At 50.2% G+C, this 15,954-nt stretch overlaps 1 protein-coding gene across 1 annotated transcript; it reads right to left on the bottom strand.

Moving 5' to 3' along the window:
* Positions 1-1,643: 1,643 nt before the first annotated feature.
* Ahcy (adenosylhomocysteinase) lies at positions 1,644-15,748 on the bottom strand. Its single transcript, XM_038330165.1, has 10 exons — positions 15,614-15,748; positions 10,789-10,979; positions 9,060-9,135; positions 7,227-7,376; positions 6,525-6,637; positions 5,883-6,090; positions 5,713-5,800; positions 5,501-5,618; positions 3,798-3,992; positions 1,644-2,438 (listed from the first exon to the last, which is right to left on the bottom strand). Exons 1-10 carry the CDS (start codon positions 15,639-15,641, stop codon positions 2,307-2,309), a joined length of 1,299 nt encoding a protein of 432 aa, XP_038186093.1. The 5' UTR covers positions 15,642-15,748; the 3' UTR covers positions 1,644-2,306.
* Between the last annotated feature and the right edge of the window lie 206 nt (positions 15,749-15,954).

Below are 15,954 nucleotides of genomic sequence, written 5' to 3'. Positions count from 1 at the left end.
TCCCAGCAACCACATAGTGGCTCACAACCATCTGTAATGAGGTCTGATGCCCTCTTCTGGCCTGCAGGCATACACACAGACAGAATATTGTATATATATTAAAAAAGTTTTAGCCGGGTGGTGGTGGCGCATGCCTTTAATCCCAGCACTTGGAAGGCAGAGGCAGGTGAGTTGGAGGCCAGCCTGGCCTACAGAACTAGTTCCAGGAGAGGCTCCAAAGCTACAGAGAAACCCTGTCTTGAAAAACCAAAAAAAAAAAAAAAGTTTTTATTCTTGCATATTTTGTACTTTTACTCAGTAGATTTTTTTCCTGTCCATCTATCATCATCTGTTTGTGACAGAATCTCACAGCTCACACTGTTTGCAATTCCCCAAGTAGCCAAGGGTGACCTGAAACTCCTGACTCTCCTTCTTCCCCTCCCCTACTGCAGGGACTACACCTGTCTTCTCAGTCTGTTTTGCCATTTTATGGTGATCAGTTGGGAAGTGGATCCCTGACATTTTTCTTAACCAAACCTGATCAGTTATTGTTGGCAAAGTCACCACGTACGCGTGTAGCTTACACACCTCAGCTACACACACACTGCGGGACGCGTGTACTTCACATACCTTCAGCTACACACACTGCAGGAAGGGGGGTGGTTATTTATGGGCCAATCCCCCGAGCTGGAATGAGCATTCGTGTGCCAGTGGACTGCTGAATGAGCCAAGGGTTTTGTTTGACAGAGATGAGTGCTTTGCTTTGTAAGCCTGAGAGCTGAGTGTCTGATCCCTGGAGCCCACATGAAGACGGAAGAGAACCAACCCCAGAAAGTTGTCTTCTGACCTCTTTGTACATGCCCGTACTCACATCATACTGGCAGATCAGAAACTGAGTCACCTTTGGTAGTTTGCCAGCCTGGGCCACTTGAGACCATGTCTCAAAAACAATGAAGTCCTAAAGCCCTCACTTGAGACCATGTCTTAAAAATAAAAAAACCCTAAAGCTGTACTCTTTCCCAGCACTACCTCTTCTCCACTGGCTTTCTCCTGCTGCCGGACATGGAACCAGCTGAGCAGAAAAGGGGAGAGGCAGGGGATGGCAGAGCTGTTTGGCTGCCGCTCCCATCACTACAGCTGTTCCTGAGACATCCCAGACATCTGTGTGTAGCTCTCACTTCCATTCCGTGGCGGGCACTCAAAACATCATCCTGTGCATGCTGGTGGTTTTTAATGGACTTCAGGTCAACCGGGTTCAGAAAATGATCACTTGAGCAAATAAGAGGGAGCTCAATTTCTCATGTTTTTGTGTGATTCAAATTATGAGGTCTCTGATCTTTTAAAAGACATTTCTGCAGGACTCCCAGAAGTGATGGCTCACTGAGTAAGGCCACTTGCACTCGTTAGAAAGCCGTGCTCTACTGTAACCCAGCAAGGGTGTGTGTGTGTGTGTGTGTGTGTGCACAGAAACAACCCAGCTCTAGGTTCAGTAAGAAACTCTGTCTCAGAGGAATACAAAGGAGGATGTTCACACACCCAATATCCTCTTCTGGGCTCCATGAGCACAGGAACACGTTCCTGCACACACATGCACATACACCATACACACTTAAAACTATCATACGTGGTAAACAATATTTTACATATAGAATAAAGGGTCAAAATTCTTTAGGAACCAGAAATTTTATTTAATCCACCTTCCTTTATTAACATTCTATACACTATAATCCAAATTAATCTCTCGTGACCCAGGCTTGTGATAGGCACCATCAGTAACCAAACAATGACAGACCCTAGCCTATTTGTTTCCAGCCCCTTTAACCTCTAGCTGTCACCTGTCCCTTCTTGGTTAATTATCTCTTAATTCTAACCCCTGTGAAACAGGGACCAAAAGTACCAACCTCAGTATTCTGAGATTTAAAGAGACGGCCCAATGGTAAATAAGCCAAGCTCTGAGGAACCTTCCAGCTCCAGTGGTTCCCGCTCTCTGGTAGAGCTTCTTCTCCGGTCCTGGGCTGAGAAACCAAGCACACAGCTCTAAAGACCAAGTGAGGGCCTGGATGGTAAAGTGACCACCACTAGCCACATCCAGCCTCAGGGCTTCCAAGGCTCATGTCCCCTGTGCATGGCTCCTGACTGGAGACTCTCAGTTCCCCTTGCCACACCTGGAACTGTATGAAGGACACAACCGAGACCAAAGACAGAGCAACCAGCCCCATAGACAAACATTGGTGAAGCAACTGCGAAATTGGTGACACGTGCTCTTGGGAAAGAGGGAGGGCCTGGAACGAGGACGGCAGCTGGAAGGTGAAGGGCAGGCCTGGCTCTCAGTAGCGGTAGTGATCAGGCTTGAAGGGGCCATCAGTGGGCATGCCTAGATACTGGGCCTGCTTCTCAGTCAGCTTGGTCAGCTTCACATTCAGCTTGCCCAAGTGGGCTTCGGCCACTGCCTCATCCAGCTGAAGAGAAAGAGAAAAACCCGGAGTTAATGTCATGTTCTAAGAGTACACTTACCTGCATCTAGCCAACAGAAACTGCTGGGGGGCGGGGGGACTGCAAGTCCTCACTACACCTTGTTCTAGCCTCATGGCCAGCTTCAGTGTGATGTCTTTAAAGCATACCCTCCCATCATATAGTCCTGGGGGCACCACCAATCGCATCTCCTCACCCTCGATAAAGCAACTAGCCAGAATGCATCCTGAAATGAACTATGGCCTAGGACATATTAGCAGTTGAGGCACTATGACACTCTGCCTACAGCCCAGCCAGAGCGCTTTTACAGTCCCAAGCAGTTTTATGTTCACTGTTCTTAGAGCTTCGCAAACATTCCCGAGATGTAGGAGGGGAAGGATAATTCCTACATTAACAGATGAGGAGCCTAGAGAAAGTGCTTACGGGTTAAAGCTAGACGCAAGTAAGCGCAAGATGGGCCTAACCTGGAGTCTCTACTGTTAGAAGCAGAACGAAGGCCTCCTACGCCTGGCCGTTCTAGCTCGGGACACCCTTCTTCTCACAGCACTCTACCAGGTGCCACACAGGGGTGACCACTGGGCAGCTGGAACTGGATTGCCAGGAGAGCACACCAGCCTCTAAAGCTTGGTTTCTTCATTTGGAGGGCACACATAATAAATACCCACCTTTTCAAGCTGTCACAAAGGTCATGGTAGCTACTATCATCGTTAACTAAGGTACCTAAGAACCCTTAGATGCATGCATCTTACAGACATGCCCAGTTGACCCACCCAAGTCCTAGGATGCAGCTAAGGGATGTTCATGTAGCTCCATGTCCAACACAACAAAATGAACAAACAAAAAAACCCAAGGCAAACTCTTGCCTTTAATCCCAGGTCTCAGGAGGCAGAAGCAGGCAGACCTAGGAGTCAAAGCCAGCCTAGTCTACATACTGAGATCCGTCAATCAGGGCAACGATAGACCGTCTCAGGATCAAAGATGAACAAACAAACCAAATGGGGCACATCCATTAAAAATGAAAAACTACAATATGTTGCCTTTATTTTAAAATTATTTCATATCAAGACTGTAGCATATGGCTCAGAGCTCAGAGGCCTTGTCTGGTGGAGCTGTGTCCTGGGCTGGTGAAGCTGAGTGACAGCCACCCCTTTACTTGGAGCATATATTCTTACCTGGTGAGCCACACACACTCCACAGCTCATGGCACTATGGGTGTGGCTCCAGAGAGCACTGAGGACTCTGGAGGACAACTAAGAGGGCTGACAATAACTTAATATACTCTAGCAAACCCACACAGGGAGCCCAGGAACCAGCACATAAGCCTCAAAGTAAAGTCAAGAGCTTACCTTCTTAGGCAAGAAGTGAACCCCAATGGGGTATTTATCTGGGTGGGTCCACAGCTCAATCTGTGCCATCACCTGGTTTGTGAAGGAGTTGCTCATCACGAAGCTGGGATGGCCCATGGCACATCCCAGGTTGACCAGTCGGCCTTCAGCCAGCAGGATGATTCGGCGCCCATTCTTCAGCCGATAGCGGTCCACCTGCAAGTCCCCATGGCAACAGTAAGGGCTGGTGGGCACTACCCATCTCTGCCCACCTCCGACCCTGCACAAGATGGCCTGAAATGCCCCCAAACAACTGCCCTACAGAGCTAGCACACACAATAAACCAGTCTGTTCTGAGAACTTAATGAATTCAGACCTATAAAGCATTTGGCATACTTAGGAGGTAAGAGCTAGTACTGTCATTACTGACATAGTCTGTACTGAATCCTTCACACATATTTGACTATAATTTTTTAAAATTTATCTTTATTTTATATGCACTGGTGTTTTGCTATAGGTGCCAGGTCCCCTGGAACTGGAATTACAGACAGCTGTGAGCTGCCATGTGGGTGCTGGGAATTGAACCCAGGTCCTCAGGAAGAGCAGTCAGTGCTCTTAACCACTGAGCCATCTCTCCAGCCCCCTATGACTATCATTTAAGTGCTTCATCTTCCCCTTTTCACAAATCAACTGAAGTTTACAAGGCTGAGTCACTGTTCAGAGCTACACACTAAGAAATGGCTGCAATCTGAGCCTTGACCATTGGAGGGAGGCCTGATCTCATGTTCTCAAATGTCATTAAAAAGCTGAATGCAGAATAGTGAGATGGCTCGGTGGGTACAGTTGCTTGCGTTCAATCCCTGAGAATCACGTAGTGGAAGGGAGAATCACCTCTGACAGGCTCCTCTTACCTCCACATGCCAGTATGTATGTGCTTACACACACGAGCATGCACATAAAATGACAGTAAAATGTAGCTCTCTCTGTGTGTGTGTGTGTGTGTGTGTGTGTGTGTGTGTGTGTGTGTGTGTCAAATGCAAGGCTGGAGATGTGGATCACTTGGTAAGAGAATGCTTGCCTAGCTTACATGAAGCACTGGGTTTAATCTCCAGCTCTACAAAAACAAACAAACAAACAAAAAACAAAACCAAAAATAAACCTTAAAAGTTCTTAATGTACAAATCCAAAAACTTTTCCAGGAACAATACTTTATAATCGGTAAATAAATAAACCAACAATAAATAAAAGCCAAATTAAGTGGCACATACCCCAAAGGAATGCCCCGCAGCAAAGCTGTCCTTTCTCTAGCTCAATTAATGGCTTACTCTGCACAGAGCTGTTCTAGACAGACCTGCAGTGTCCCTTTCCTGGCCTCCCCCATCCTGACCCTGCTGCCAGCTCAGCCCACGCCCTTCAGCTGCCAGCAAGCTCGCCTGGCTGTGAGCACCCTCAGGGCCTTATCTCTTCCTCCACTGCTCACAAGCACAAGTGGGCTTTCTCAGACAGCAAGGCCACTGTGCACCGCACACATGCTGATACCTTCAAGGGCAACCGGGGCCTCAGCATCAACTCTGATACCTCAAACCTAGCTCTGAAACCAGGCTTCTCCAACACACACCCCACTCTCTAGGTCACACCAGCTTCCATGATGGGCAACCTACAAGCCTGCTCCCTGTCCTCAGCCCTGCACTGCCAGCCTGGCGGGGAAGGCTGGGGCTTCTCACCTGGGGCTTGATGTTCACCTTCTCCACAGCATTCTCATTGAGCCACTTCACATCAATCTCCACATCGAAGTGTCCAATGTTACAAACAATGGCATCATCCTTCATCTGCTCAAAGTGCCTGGAAGGGAGCCCAACCCTGTGAGAGACCGGAGACCAAGAACAGCCCCAAGCCTGGGCGCCTTTGCTCCCTAGGACTCCCACCTGGTACCCACCGGCCAAGGATGATGTCAACACAGCCTGTGGTGGTGACAAAGATGTTGCCCTCCTTACAGGCCTCGTCCATGGTGGTCACCTCATAGCCTGCACGGACAGTGAGCGAGTGTTAGCAAAGGTGGCCTCACCCTTGTTCTAGCCCCAACAGCCAACCCTTGCTCTACCATACCCTCCATGGCAGCTTGCAGTGCATTGATGGGGTCAATCTCGGTGATGATGACTCGGGCCCCAAAACCCCTCAGGGCCTGGGCACAGCCCTTGCCCACGTCACCATAGCCTGCTACCACTGCCACCTTGCCCGCAATCATCACATCTGTGGCCCGTTTGATGCCATCTATGAGGGACTCCCGGCAGCCATAGAGGTTGTCAAACTTGCTCTGAAAGGAGAGGGGGCGAGGGGACAATGGGGGCAGGCAAGACCCTGAGGCCAGGCCTTAAAGCATCCCACAGGGCTGAGACTTGAGCCCACTCAGTCAGCCTGGGCAGACCCCTAAGAATCTTCTCCACTAGACAAAGCCAATTATGTCCTTCCTCCTCATCAGCCACAAGACTATCTCCCTCATTGTTCTCTGCTGGTCTAGAAGTCTTTCTAGGGAATCAATGCCCAGGTCAGGTTGCTGAGTCTAAGAATTGCTTAACTTTAAAGCTATTGCTAGCCAAAGCCAAAATGTTCCTGCACAGCTATGACCCAGTACACTTGCCATCCTCAGACTGTTGCCCCATCTCCCCTCCTGGCCACCCTTCTTCAGAGATCCACTCCTAAGCTCACTGGGCATCTAACAACTGGAGCCGAGTCTCCGCCAGGGCTCACCTTGGTGACAGAATCATTGACATTGATGGCAGGCACCTTCAGTATCCCATTGGCCATCATCTTGTAGAGGTTGTGGACCCCAGTCGTGGTCTCCTCGGAGATGCCTCGGATGCCTGAACAAAAGAGGGAGAGCATCAATCAGAGAACACATCTCTACCCATAACCCTCTTCACTCCCTGGCGTCCCCTCTCCTTCATTCCCATCTCTGTACCTGACTGTACCGCGGTCAGCAAAAGGGATGCACCATCTGATGTCCTACAGAAACCTAATGATGCACGCCCCCAACATCTTCCACCCACCACTGTGCAGTGCTAACACCACTCCGCCCAGTCGTCCTGTCCCAGCCTAGAGCACGCTCCAGAGAAAGGCTTCCTTCATTTACTAGTCTCTTTTCCTACCTCAGGGCCTTTTTATTCCTCCTCCTCCTCCTCTTCCTCCTCCTCCTCCTCCTCCCTGTCAACAGTCCACAAAGCTGCTTCTCTGCGACCATTCCTAGCCCTGCCCTGTGCTGGCCATGGTTTATGAACTCAGCCAGCTCTGCCCCCCACCCCAGTTACCCTGGCTTTACATCACAAGTCAGAAGGCAGCCTCCATGCGGCAGGAACCTCCTGTCTTCCAGTCCTATGGAGAATCCGGACATTCCGCCAGGCCCCCTGCCCCATGTCTGTGAAGGAGCAGGCTCCCTTCAGCCCACCCGCTTACCCGACAGAAGCTGTGGGTATTTGGTGTGGATGAGGTTGGTGAGGTCGCCACCGTCGTCCAGAATCATGTTGAGGGGGCCGTCTTTGAAGTGCAGTGTCTGCTCGATGCACCACAGATACTCCTCGTCTGTCTCACCCTTCCAGGCAAACACTGGAGGAGAGCGGCACATGAGAAGCCAGTGGGGGGCTCCAGAGAGAAAGCTATACCAGCAGAGCCAATGCTGTCTCCTTCCTAGTTCCCATGCCTAGCTACGTCCAGCCCCTGCCAAAACAGCAGTGGGAAACACAGCCTGAAGCTAAGCACATCTAAGCCCAAACCCTGGCTCAGAACTTTCCAGCCATGTGACCTTGAGAATCACACTTCGCGGCCTGTAATAGCATACATCAAGTGACATGGCCCTAGATACAGGCGTCTAGAAATAATTTTTTCCTTTTGCATCTTCTTCTGCCTGGGTTCCATGAAGTAGAGGTACTGGCCTCTACAGAACAAGACTCCCACCCAGAGAGACGTCCTGGTTTGCTCACTGAAAGGTCATGAGGGACTGGCAGTGGTGGGTAATTCCAGGTGATGCCCGGTCAGAGTTGCCCAGCACACGCTACTATAGATGGAGCTTCCTCTGTGCCAGGCACAGTAACTGCTCTGTGCCCGTTCTCGTGTTCCCTCATGCAAACCCCAGGAGGAGGCATTGCCATCACCACTTACAAACCCCTAAGAGAGACTAGGGAACACAGCCCTGGAAAGCAGCGTCTGAAGCAAGGGTGCGGGCTGCTGGCTGCTGCTCCTCCCAGCATGTGGAACTCCACAGGTGTGGGGTGCAAGAGTCTCCTGTTTACACAGGACACTGGCCAAGTAGCCGGCTGCCTCCCTCCCCACAATTGTAGAAGATAATGCTCTTAAAGCGAGGCCTCTTCTGGAGGGCCTCTGAGCCTGGCCAAGGTGGGGGCTGCTGACAGGCACTCAGTCCTGTGAGGAACCCCTCCTGCCCCCAAATGTATGAGTGTTTTACCTACAAGTATGTCTGTGTACCCTGGCTTGCCTGGAGCCTGAGGAAGACAGAAATGATATTGATTTCCTGGGTCTGGGATTACATACAGTAATGAGCTGCCATGTGGGTGCTAGGAATTGAACCAGGGTCCTCTGGAAGAGCAGCCAATGCTCTTAACTGCTGAGCCATCTCTCCAGTCCTCTGATAAAGATTTTTTTTTTCCTTTTTTAGTTTTTCAAGACAGAATTTCTCTGTAGCTTTTGGGGCCTCTTCTGAAACTCTACAAAAACCAGGATGGCCTCGAACAGAGATCCACCTGCTTATGCCTCCCGAGGGCTGGGATTAAAGGCGCGCGTCACCACCGCCTGGCAAAGATTCTTGTATATTTTATTTAATCACCACTGAATCTAACAGGTCCCATCTGCCCTACCCCCAGCCTGCTGCAGTCCAGACAGACAGGTACCATTCTGCAACAGTCTGAGACAAGGTCTTTGCTCTCTAACCTGGTCCTTTCTCATGCTCCTAAACTACCATACCTCAGTCAGTGCCCAAGACTCTTGTTCTGCCTTACACCTCACCAGCTCCTTAGAAAACGATACAGAGTCCCTCTAAGGAATGTCCCACCCTCTGCTCCATGTGGCTCCCAATCTTCAGATCCTTTCCTTAGAGACCACAAGCTCAGCGGTCAGTAACTTCCACGGGATCTGAGGTGGGAGGACTATAAATCAATAGGCTAAGGGCCTCTGTTTGCACATGGAGGCCTTTACTACATACAGGGCTCAGTAAGAGAACCATGAAAAAGCAAAGTGCTTTATCCACGCCCACATACCCCACAGCGAGCCGCTCACCTGGAATGCCGGCCTTGGCAATGGCAGCTGCTGCATGGTCCTGAGTGGAGAAGATGTTGCAGCTGGACCACCGCACCTAGAAGGGCCAGGAAAACAAGGCTGTTGATCACTGGTGGCTATGAAGCATCCTGTTAGGAACAGGAAAAGAAAAGCCCTGAAGCCAAGAGTGAAAGGCTGGGGACTCTGGGCAAGTGAATGACTAGAAGCCAGAGCAGTACAGTTAGCACTAGAGCTAAGAAAAAAAAAAAAAAAAGGCAATAAATCACTGAGCCAAGCATGATGGTATACCTATAATCCTAGGACTCAAGATGTAGTGGCAGGAAGATCAAGTTCAGGGCCAGCTTGGGCTACATGGGGAATTCCTGGCCAGCCTGAGTTATACAGTGAGATTCTGACTCAAAACATACACAAATAAACAACTGGAAAGATGGCTCCACAGTAAGGCACTTGCTGCTCTTCTAGAGGACCCTGGTTTGGTTCCAGCACCCACGCTGCAGCTCACAACCACCCATAGCTCCAGGTCCAGGGGACTAGCTCTGTGGGAACCAGGCACGTAGGTGGTACATATGCAAGCATGAAGGCGCAGACAAAACCCTTACACAACGAAATCAAATAAGTAAGAAAATAGTACTCTAGTGCAATGTGAACGAGGAGACGGGGAAGGAGCTACTAAAGCAGGGTGCAGGGAAGAAATGCAGCAGCAACAGTGGAAGTGATGTGTGGCTGACTCCTCATGCAGAGAAAAACCTCAGCGAAGACATCGGGATGAGGACAGAAAGCTGCTAGGTTTATCTGGACTTGTTCGGCCTGAGCTGGGTACTTGATCTCCAGGTGGCCTGTATCAACACTCAGGCATGGCAGGCTGTGGGTCCAGGTCAGGCTTGTACATGATCATCAATACACAGGCAGTATTTAAAGCCGTGAGAGCAGATCACCAACAAACTGAATGTGGAAAATAAAGACGCAATGGGGGCTGGGAGAGTCAACGGCTGAGAGCACTAGCTGCTCTTCTGCAACCTGAGTTCAATCCCAGCCCCATATGGCAGCTCACAACTGTCTGGAAACCCAGTTGTAGGGAAACCGACACCCTCTTCTAGCACGCTCGGGCACTGCGTGCAAGCGGTGCAGATTTATATCCAGGCAGACATTCCTAAACACAAAATAAAAACAAGTCTAAAAGAGCCAATGGAAGTGGGTGTGAGCAGGTAAATCCCAGTACTTGGAAGGCTGAGGTAGAAAGATAGCTTGAGTCCAGCCTGAGCTACGAAGTAAATTCCAGGATAGCCTAGGCTACAGAGTGGAATGTTGCCTCAAAAAACAAACAGGCCCTCAAGTATTCTTTGTGGTTCCCCTACCCTACCAGGCCCCTCCTTGGGATCTTATTCCACATGATCCAGGCTCAGCAAATCATAGCACTCTACTTTCTAGAAAGCACCTGACTCCTAGGAAGGCTAATGGGAATGGTTTAGATGACCAAATGGAATATGGTTTTCTCCTAATATGCTCTCAGGCAGGAAGATGTATTGAGGAGTCAGCTACCTTCCCAGCTGGAGAAAATATACCAAAGACAATCTGCCACCACGGGTGGCAGCAGAGGGAAATGGAGAGAAAACCCAGGTGACCAGAAGAGGTTCTGCCAGCTACATCTCCCTACCAGTACAGTCTTCTCCCATGGCTGAGCCCAGAGAGGGCGAGGGACTTAGCGAAGTCACACAGCTGTGGACCTCACCTCAGCACCCAGGGCCACGAGAGTCTCGATGAGGACAGCAGTCTCCACAGTCATGTGCAGGCAGCCAGCGATGCGGGCACCCTTCAGTGGCTTGGACGCCGAGTACATCTCCCGCATGCGCATCAAACCGGGCATCTCATTCTCGGCTATGTCCAGGGCCTTTCGTCCCCAGGCAGCCAGTCCAATGTCAGCTGCAGGAACAAGATGGCGAGTTCCATGAGCCACTTCCTCCCACCCAGGGCCATGTTTACCTTTGGGGAGCTCAGGTCTTCTCACTCACCCTAGGAAATGACGGGTGAAGAAAGGAGGCTGCTACAGAAATTTTAATAATTTAGCCAGTAGTCAAACAGGCCAGAAGTGGTGGACACGCCTGTAATTCCAGATGGAAGCAGGAGGTTCACCCTTGACTACATAGAAAGTTCAAAGCCAACCTGAGCTACATAGCCCTATCTCAAAAACTACTACTACTAAAATTTTATTCTCTCTCTCTCTCTCTCTCTCTCTCTCTCTCTCTCTCTCTCTCTCTCTCTCTCTCTCTCTCTCTCACACACACACACACACACACACACACTGACCCCAGGCTATCAACGAGAGCTCCTTCAGAAACCTGAATGTCAAGCAACCGCCTCTGGCCATGTCTTCTCCCTATACATGACCAATTCCAAAAGGGAGCAGTTCACTCTCTAAAGCATCGATTTTATCCATTTCTAGTGTCCCTTACCCCGCCCCCTTCATGATCTTCCCTTCTTTTTCCAGTTTAGGATACCCTGCTCTCTCAGCCTCTGGGACCTCACTTGGCGAAGCTCACACCCGAAGCTAGGTGGGGGGCTTCTAGCCTGGAATCCGAGCACTAAAGAAGCTGAAGTATGAAGAGTGCCATGATTTTGAGTTCATCCTGAGCTTCACAGAGACCTAGTCTCAAAAACCAAAGTTCCCACCTAGTTAGAGCCAGCTCTCCACTGTACCTAAGGCCTGAACCAGCAGGAGAATTGCAGTCACGGGATGACAGTCTTGCTTACTATGAACATATAACTCAAGGGACACCTGGTACATTCTAGCAATCCCACGACATTTTCCCAGTAAGTTTATCCCCTCCCTCTCTCCCCCTCTCCCCAGTCATCTCTCCCCATCGACTGATAATATCACTTCACAGTTCTCTGAGGATACGAAATCATCCGTCCGTGAACTCCACCCTCCTCTGTGATTAGACTTGGCATTCTTGGCTGTCAGAAAGGACCAGCTGTCCCTGGTCCCTGATTTTTCTCACCCCTCAGATCTCACTGTTCCATTCTGGGCACCACTGGGGTGATTACTTATGCTCAGGTTTCTCACAGGAGCAGGGACCCCACTACCAACTCTGAAATGCTTGCTTTCCCTTGGCATCCGAGTCTCTCTTCTCCCTCCTTCCTTCCTGGCTGCTCTTCACCTGACACTCTAGGAGGCCTGGGGACCTATCATTGCTCCTCTCCAAGTCCTGCCAATTAAGTTCTGTTCAGATGATTGTGAATGCCTTCCCTGGGGTGATGACTCCCACGTATTTACCTCCAGCGCAAACTTCTCCCAGGAATTTGAGACTTACAAAATCCAACTGCTGACTCAGCAACTCTAGACTGGTGTCCAACTATTACCCATCAAGTACGAGGCTTCCAGACTGCTTGGCTACCCACCCTCAATCTTCCCATTTTAGGAAATGAAACCACCACTCAATCTGCCATTCCTGCCAAAAACCTGTAAGATTTCCCGTTTTCATTTTTGCTTCTGTCAGCAGGTTTTTTTGTTTGTTGTTTCTGAAACTCTGTGAAACCCACTATGTAGAGCAGCCCAGCCTCAAACTCACAGATAACTGCCTGGCCCTGTGTCAAGTGCTGCGGTTAAAGGTGTGGGCCACCATGCCCACCTCCACCAGCATGTTTGTCACCAAGCATCCCACCCTAGCCTAAAGGACCACTTCCCAGCTGGACCCACAAGCAGCTTCATAGTTGGTCCCTTTGTTCCCACATGTCATGCTCCTCACTTACAGCCCAGTGGGAAACTTCTAAAACTGTAAAATCCTAGTCCTTACTTGGGCCTCAGGCCCCTCCCAAGTCTACCAGCTGCTTCTCTCTCCACCTTGTTCCCGTCACTAGCAGCTCGGCCATCATGGCGCTTTTTAACACAAGCAGTTAACCTGGAAGACTAATGCCAAGTGCCAGACGTAGTACCCGGCTCAAAAACACCTGAAAAGGGAGGGGCTGGAGAGATGGTTTAAGGTTAAGACCACTGACTGTTCTTCAAGGGTACTGGGGTTCAATTCCTAGCAGGTCATAGAGCGTCACAACCGTCTATAACTCCAGTCCCAGGGGATCCAACACTTTCTTCTAGCCTCCGTGGGCACCACATGACCACATGTACGTGGTACAGACATGCATGTAGGCGCAACACCCATACACATATAATAAAAATGAGAAAGCCAAAAAAAAAAAAAAAACTTGAAAATGGGCCAAGCTGACTCAAAACAAAGGCATTAAGACGAGTTAGGACTTCACTCGCAGTGAGGTAGGTCGTCTACAGAGTTCCAAAGGAGGTATCATTTGGCCTACTATAACGACATGTACTATACAGTGCCTGGAGAATAAAGGAAGTTTAATGAGTTCAATGCAGCCGAGGCCCAAAAATCAAGCAAACAAAATGGTAGCATGAAGACCACAGAGACCTGTGGGGAGAGAGGAGAACGGGGGCTGGTAGTCATGGAGAGTGAAAGGTGACAGACCTCCCCACACAAGGAGACTGTGCTACACTATATAGGTCTATCTATCTGTCTCAACCTTGTAGCTGGGTCACTTCTGTATCTCCAGTGACCAGCAACTGTGACCAGCAAAGAGAAGGAACTCAGAAAATGTTTACTGACCACATCATCTGCTAAAACTAAATGAGCAAAGATTCAAAGAGGATTGGCACAGGACAAGGATGGCAAGAAGGAAGAAAAGGAAGGAAAGGAGGGAGGGAGCAAGGAAGATGAACCTAGTCTAACTCCTAGCATTTATAGTCTCCAGCCAGTCAGAGGCCGGACTCAAGGCCTTCCTGGAGAAGACAACAGGTTTTGTGCTTTCCTGCTTAAATCCCACCCCATCCACTATCACCTGCCCCTCTAGCTAAAAATGATTCTTTCAACGCCCTTGTGGCAGCTGGAGGAGCTAGGGTACCAAACTCTGGAGCTTGGTGCCAAGACAACCAGAGGTTGCAGAAAAGTCCCAGGAACATGGGTCAAAAGGACCTGTGTGCCCCTTCCCAAGCCTGCCTCATCAGACCGAGCCTTACTGTACACCCAAGGTTTAGAACACCACACGGACAAGGTCTAACACACAGCATGCCCTCCTTAGTGGGCCTACACCCCTAGGGTCAAGACCCCAGCCTCCAATCCCTGCAATCCATGGTCCTTCAACCCCTACACAGGATGACAAGCTCCCATTCCAGCTGCTCCACCAGGACAACACTGACTTAAACCTTCCTGGGCCTCAGTTTCAGCATCTACTCAATGGAGACAATAATCTTCTCTGGCAGCTGGTTAACTTTTTTTTTTTTTTTTGGTTTTTCGAGACAGGGTTTCCCTGTAGTTTCTAGAGCCTGTCCTGGAACTAGCTCTTGTAGACCAGGCTGGCCTCGAACTCAGAGATCCGCCTGCCTCTGCCTCCCGAGTGCTGGGATTAAAGCTGGTTAACTATTTTAATAAGAATTTTCCAAGAGACTTCCTCAGGTTCCTCCTCTGTATAAAGGGGTAGCATCCATTTCATGCACGTGACCCTCCCCAATTTAATGGCGTCTTGAAATTACCTTAAAAGCCAGCCTGAATTGCTTTGGTTTTGTTTGGCCTGTAGTTTGGTTCTAATAGGGTCTCCCTGTTTTGTCCAGGTTGGCCTGGACTTCACTGTACGCCTCAGAAGTGAACGCTGGCATTACAAACCTGTGTCACTAAGCCTAGCCCGAACAGAACTGTGCTGAAATTTCATTAGGGTTGTTCCAAGTGTGTTTGTTCCCTTGCATACAGAAAGCAGCAAAAGGGATGGGCCCAGAGGTCATGACGTATTGGGTCCAAATTCTAGCTAACCGCTTCCCAGTTGCAAGATTCTGGGAAAATAACCTCTATACCTCTGGGGTTTCATCGTAAAAGGAGACTCGCTCCTTCCCTAGGGAGCTATAATAATAAAAAGGATTAGTCTAGAATAATGCTACAAGGTGGTGCCTAGCCCATTGTAAACGCTCAACTGAACATTTGATTACTCAGTCATCCTTCCATCACTGGAAGGAAACGAAGGGGAATTTTTTTAAGCACTCTTAAATTTTCTTTTGGTCATCCACCAGATGGTACCACAGAGTGAGCTGACCCCAAGTCCCCGGTGCACCAGGGACTTGCCTTCCGGGCCTCTCCTCACTAACACCTGGAACACCAGCGCGCTCTCCGGCCCGGCTCAAGGCCCGGAAGGTGGTGGACCCTTATTGAGGGCCACACAGCCCGCCAGACACCAGAGCCAAAACCGCTAAGGCCGCTTCCCCAAGGGCCAGTCTCTCCACGAGCAGCACGCTGCCTAACCAAGGATGGTAGCCCGCGCCGCCACTCAGGGCTCCTGCTGCAAGGCACGCCGGGACTTGTAGTCCGTGACTGCTTCCCACTCCTAGCTCTCGGCGGAACGTGGACTCCAATCCCCAGGCACCTGCGCGGCCAGGCCAGCGATTCTAGGGGTCCCGGGCGCCCCGAGGCCGGTGCCTCGACCAGACGCGGGTAGGTACGGACAACAAGCCCAGGACGGGGAGCCGAGTTGCCACGGAGGACTGCCCCCCTGGGACTCACCGACTTTGTAGGGCAGTTTTTCAGACATGCTGGCGGCGCTTCCGCTACGACTGATGAACTCAGTGAAAGGGGCCGGACGGCGCGGGGCAGGGATCTACGCCTGGCGCCGGCGGCTTTAAATATCTTATAATTTGAATATTCATGAGTCTCGCTGGGGCTGAGACTTGGGGGCGGAGTCTGGCTCGAGGTGAATAGCTGTGCTGCAGCGGGGTTGGACTTCGATCCCTCCCACAAAAATTATAAATTTTATGCTCTGTGGCCTTTGGACTCCTGGCACCCGGCTGGAAGGGAACGTGGAGAGAGGCGGTTCTTCTCCCATTCGTTCAGTCAGTGAACCAGAG

Source organism: Arvicola amphibius, chromosome 5 (genome assembly GCF_903992535.2).
Source record: "Arvicola amphibius chromosome 5, mArvAmp1.2, whole genome shotgun sequence".
In the NCBI taxonomy this organism is placed as follows: domain Eukaryota; kingdom Metazoa; phylum Chordata; class Mammalia; order Rodentia; family Cricetidae; genus Arvicola; species Arvicola amphibius.
The sequence above is the reverse complement of the archived record's forward strand: the minus strand, read 5'-3'. Positions and strand labels throughout refer to the sequence as shown.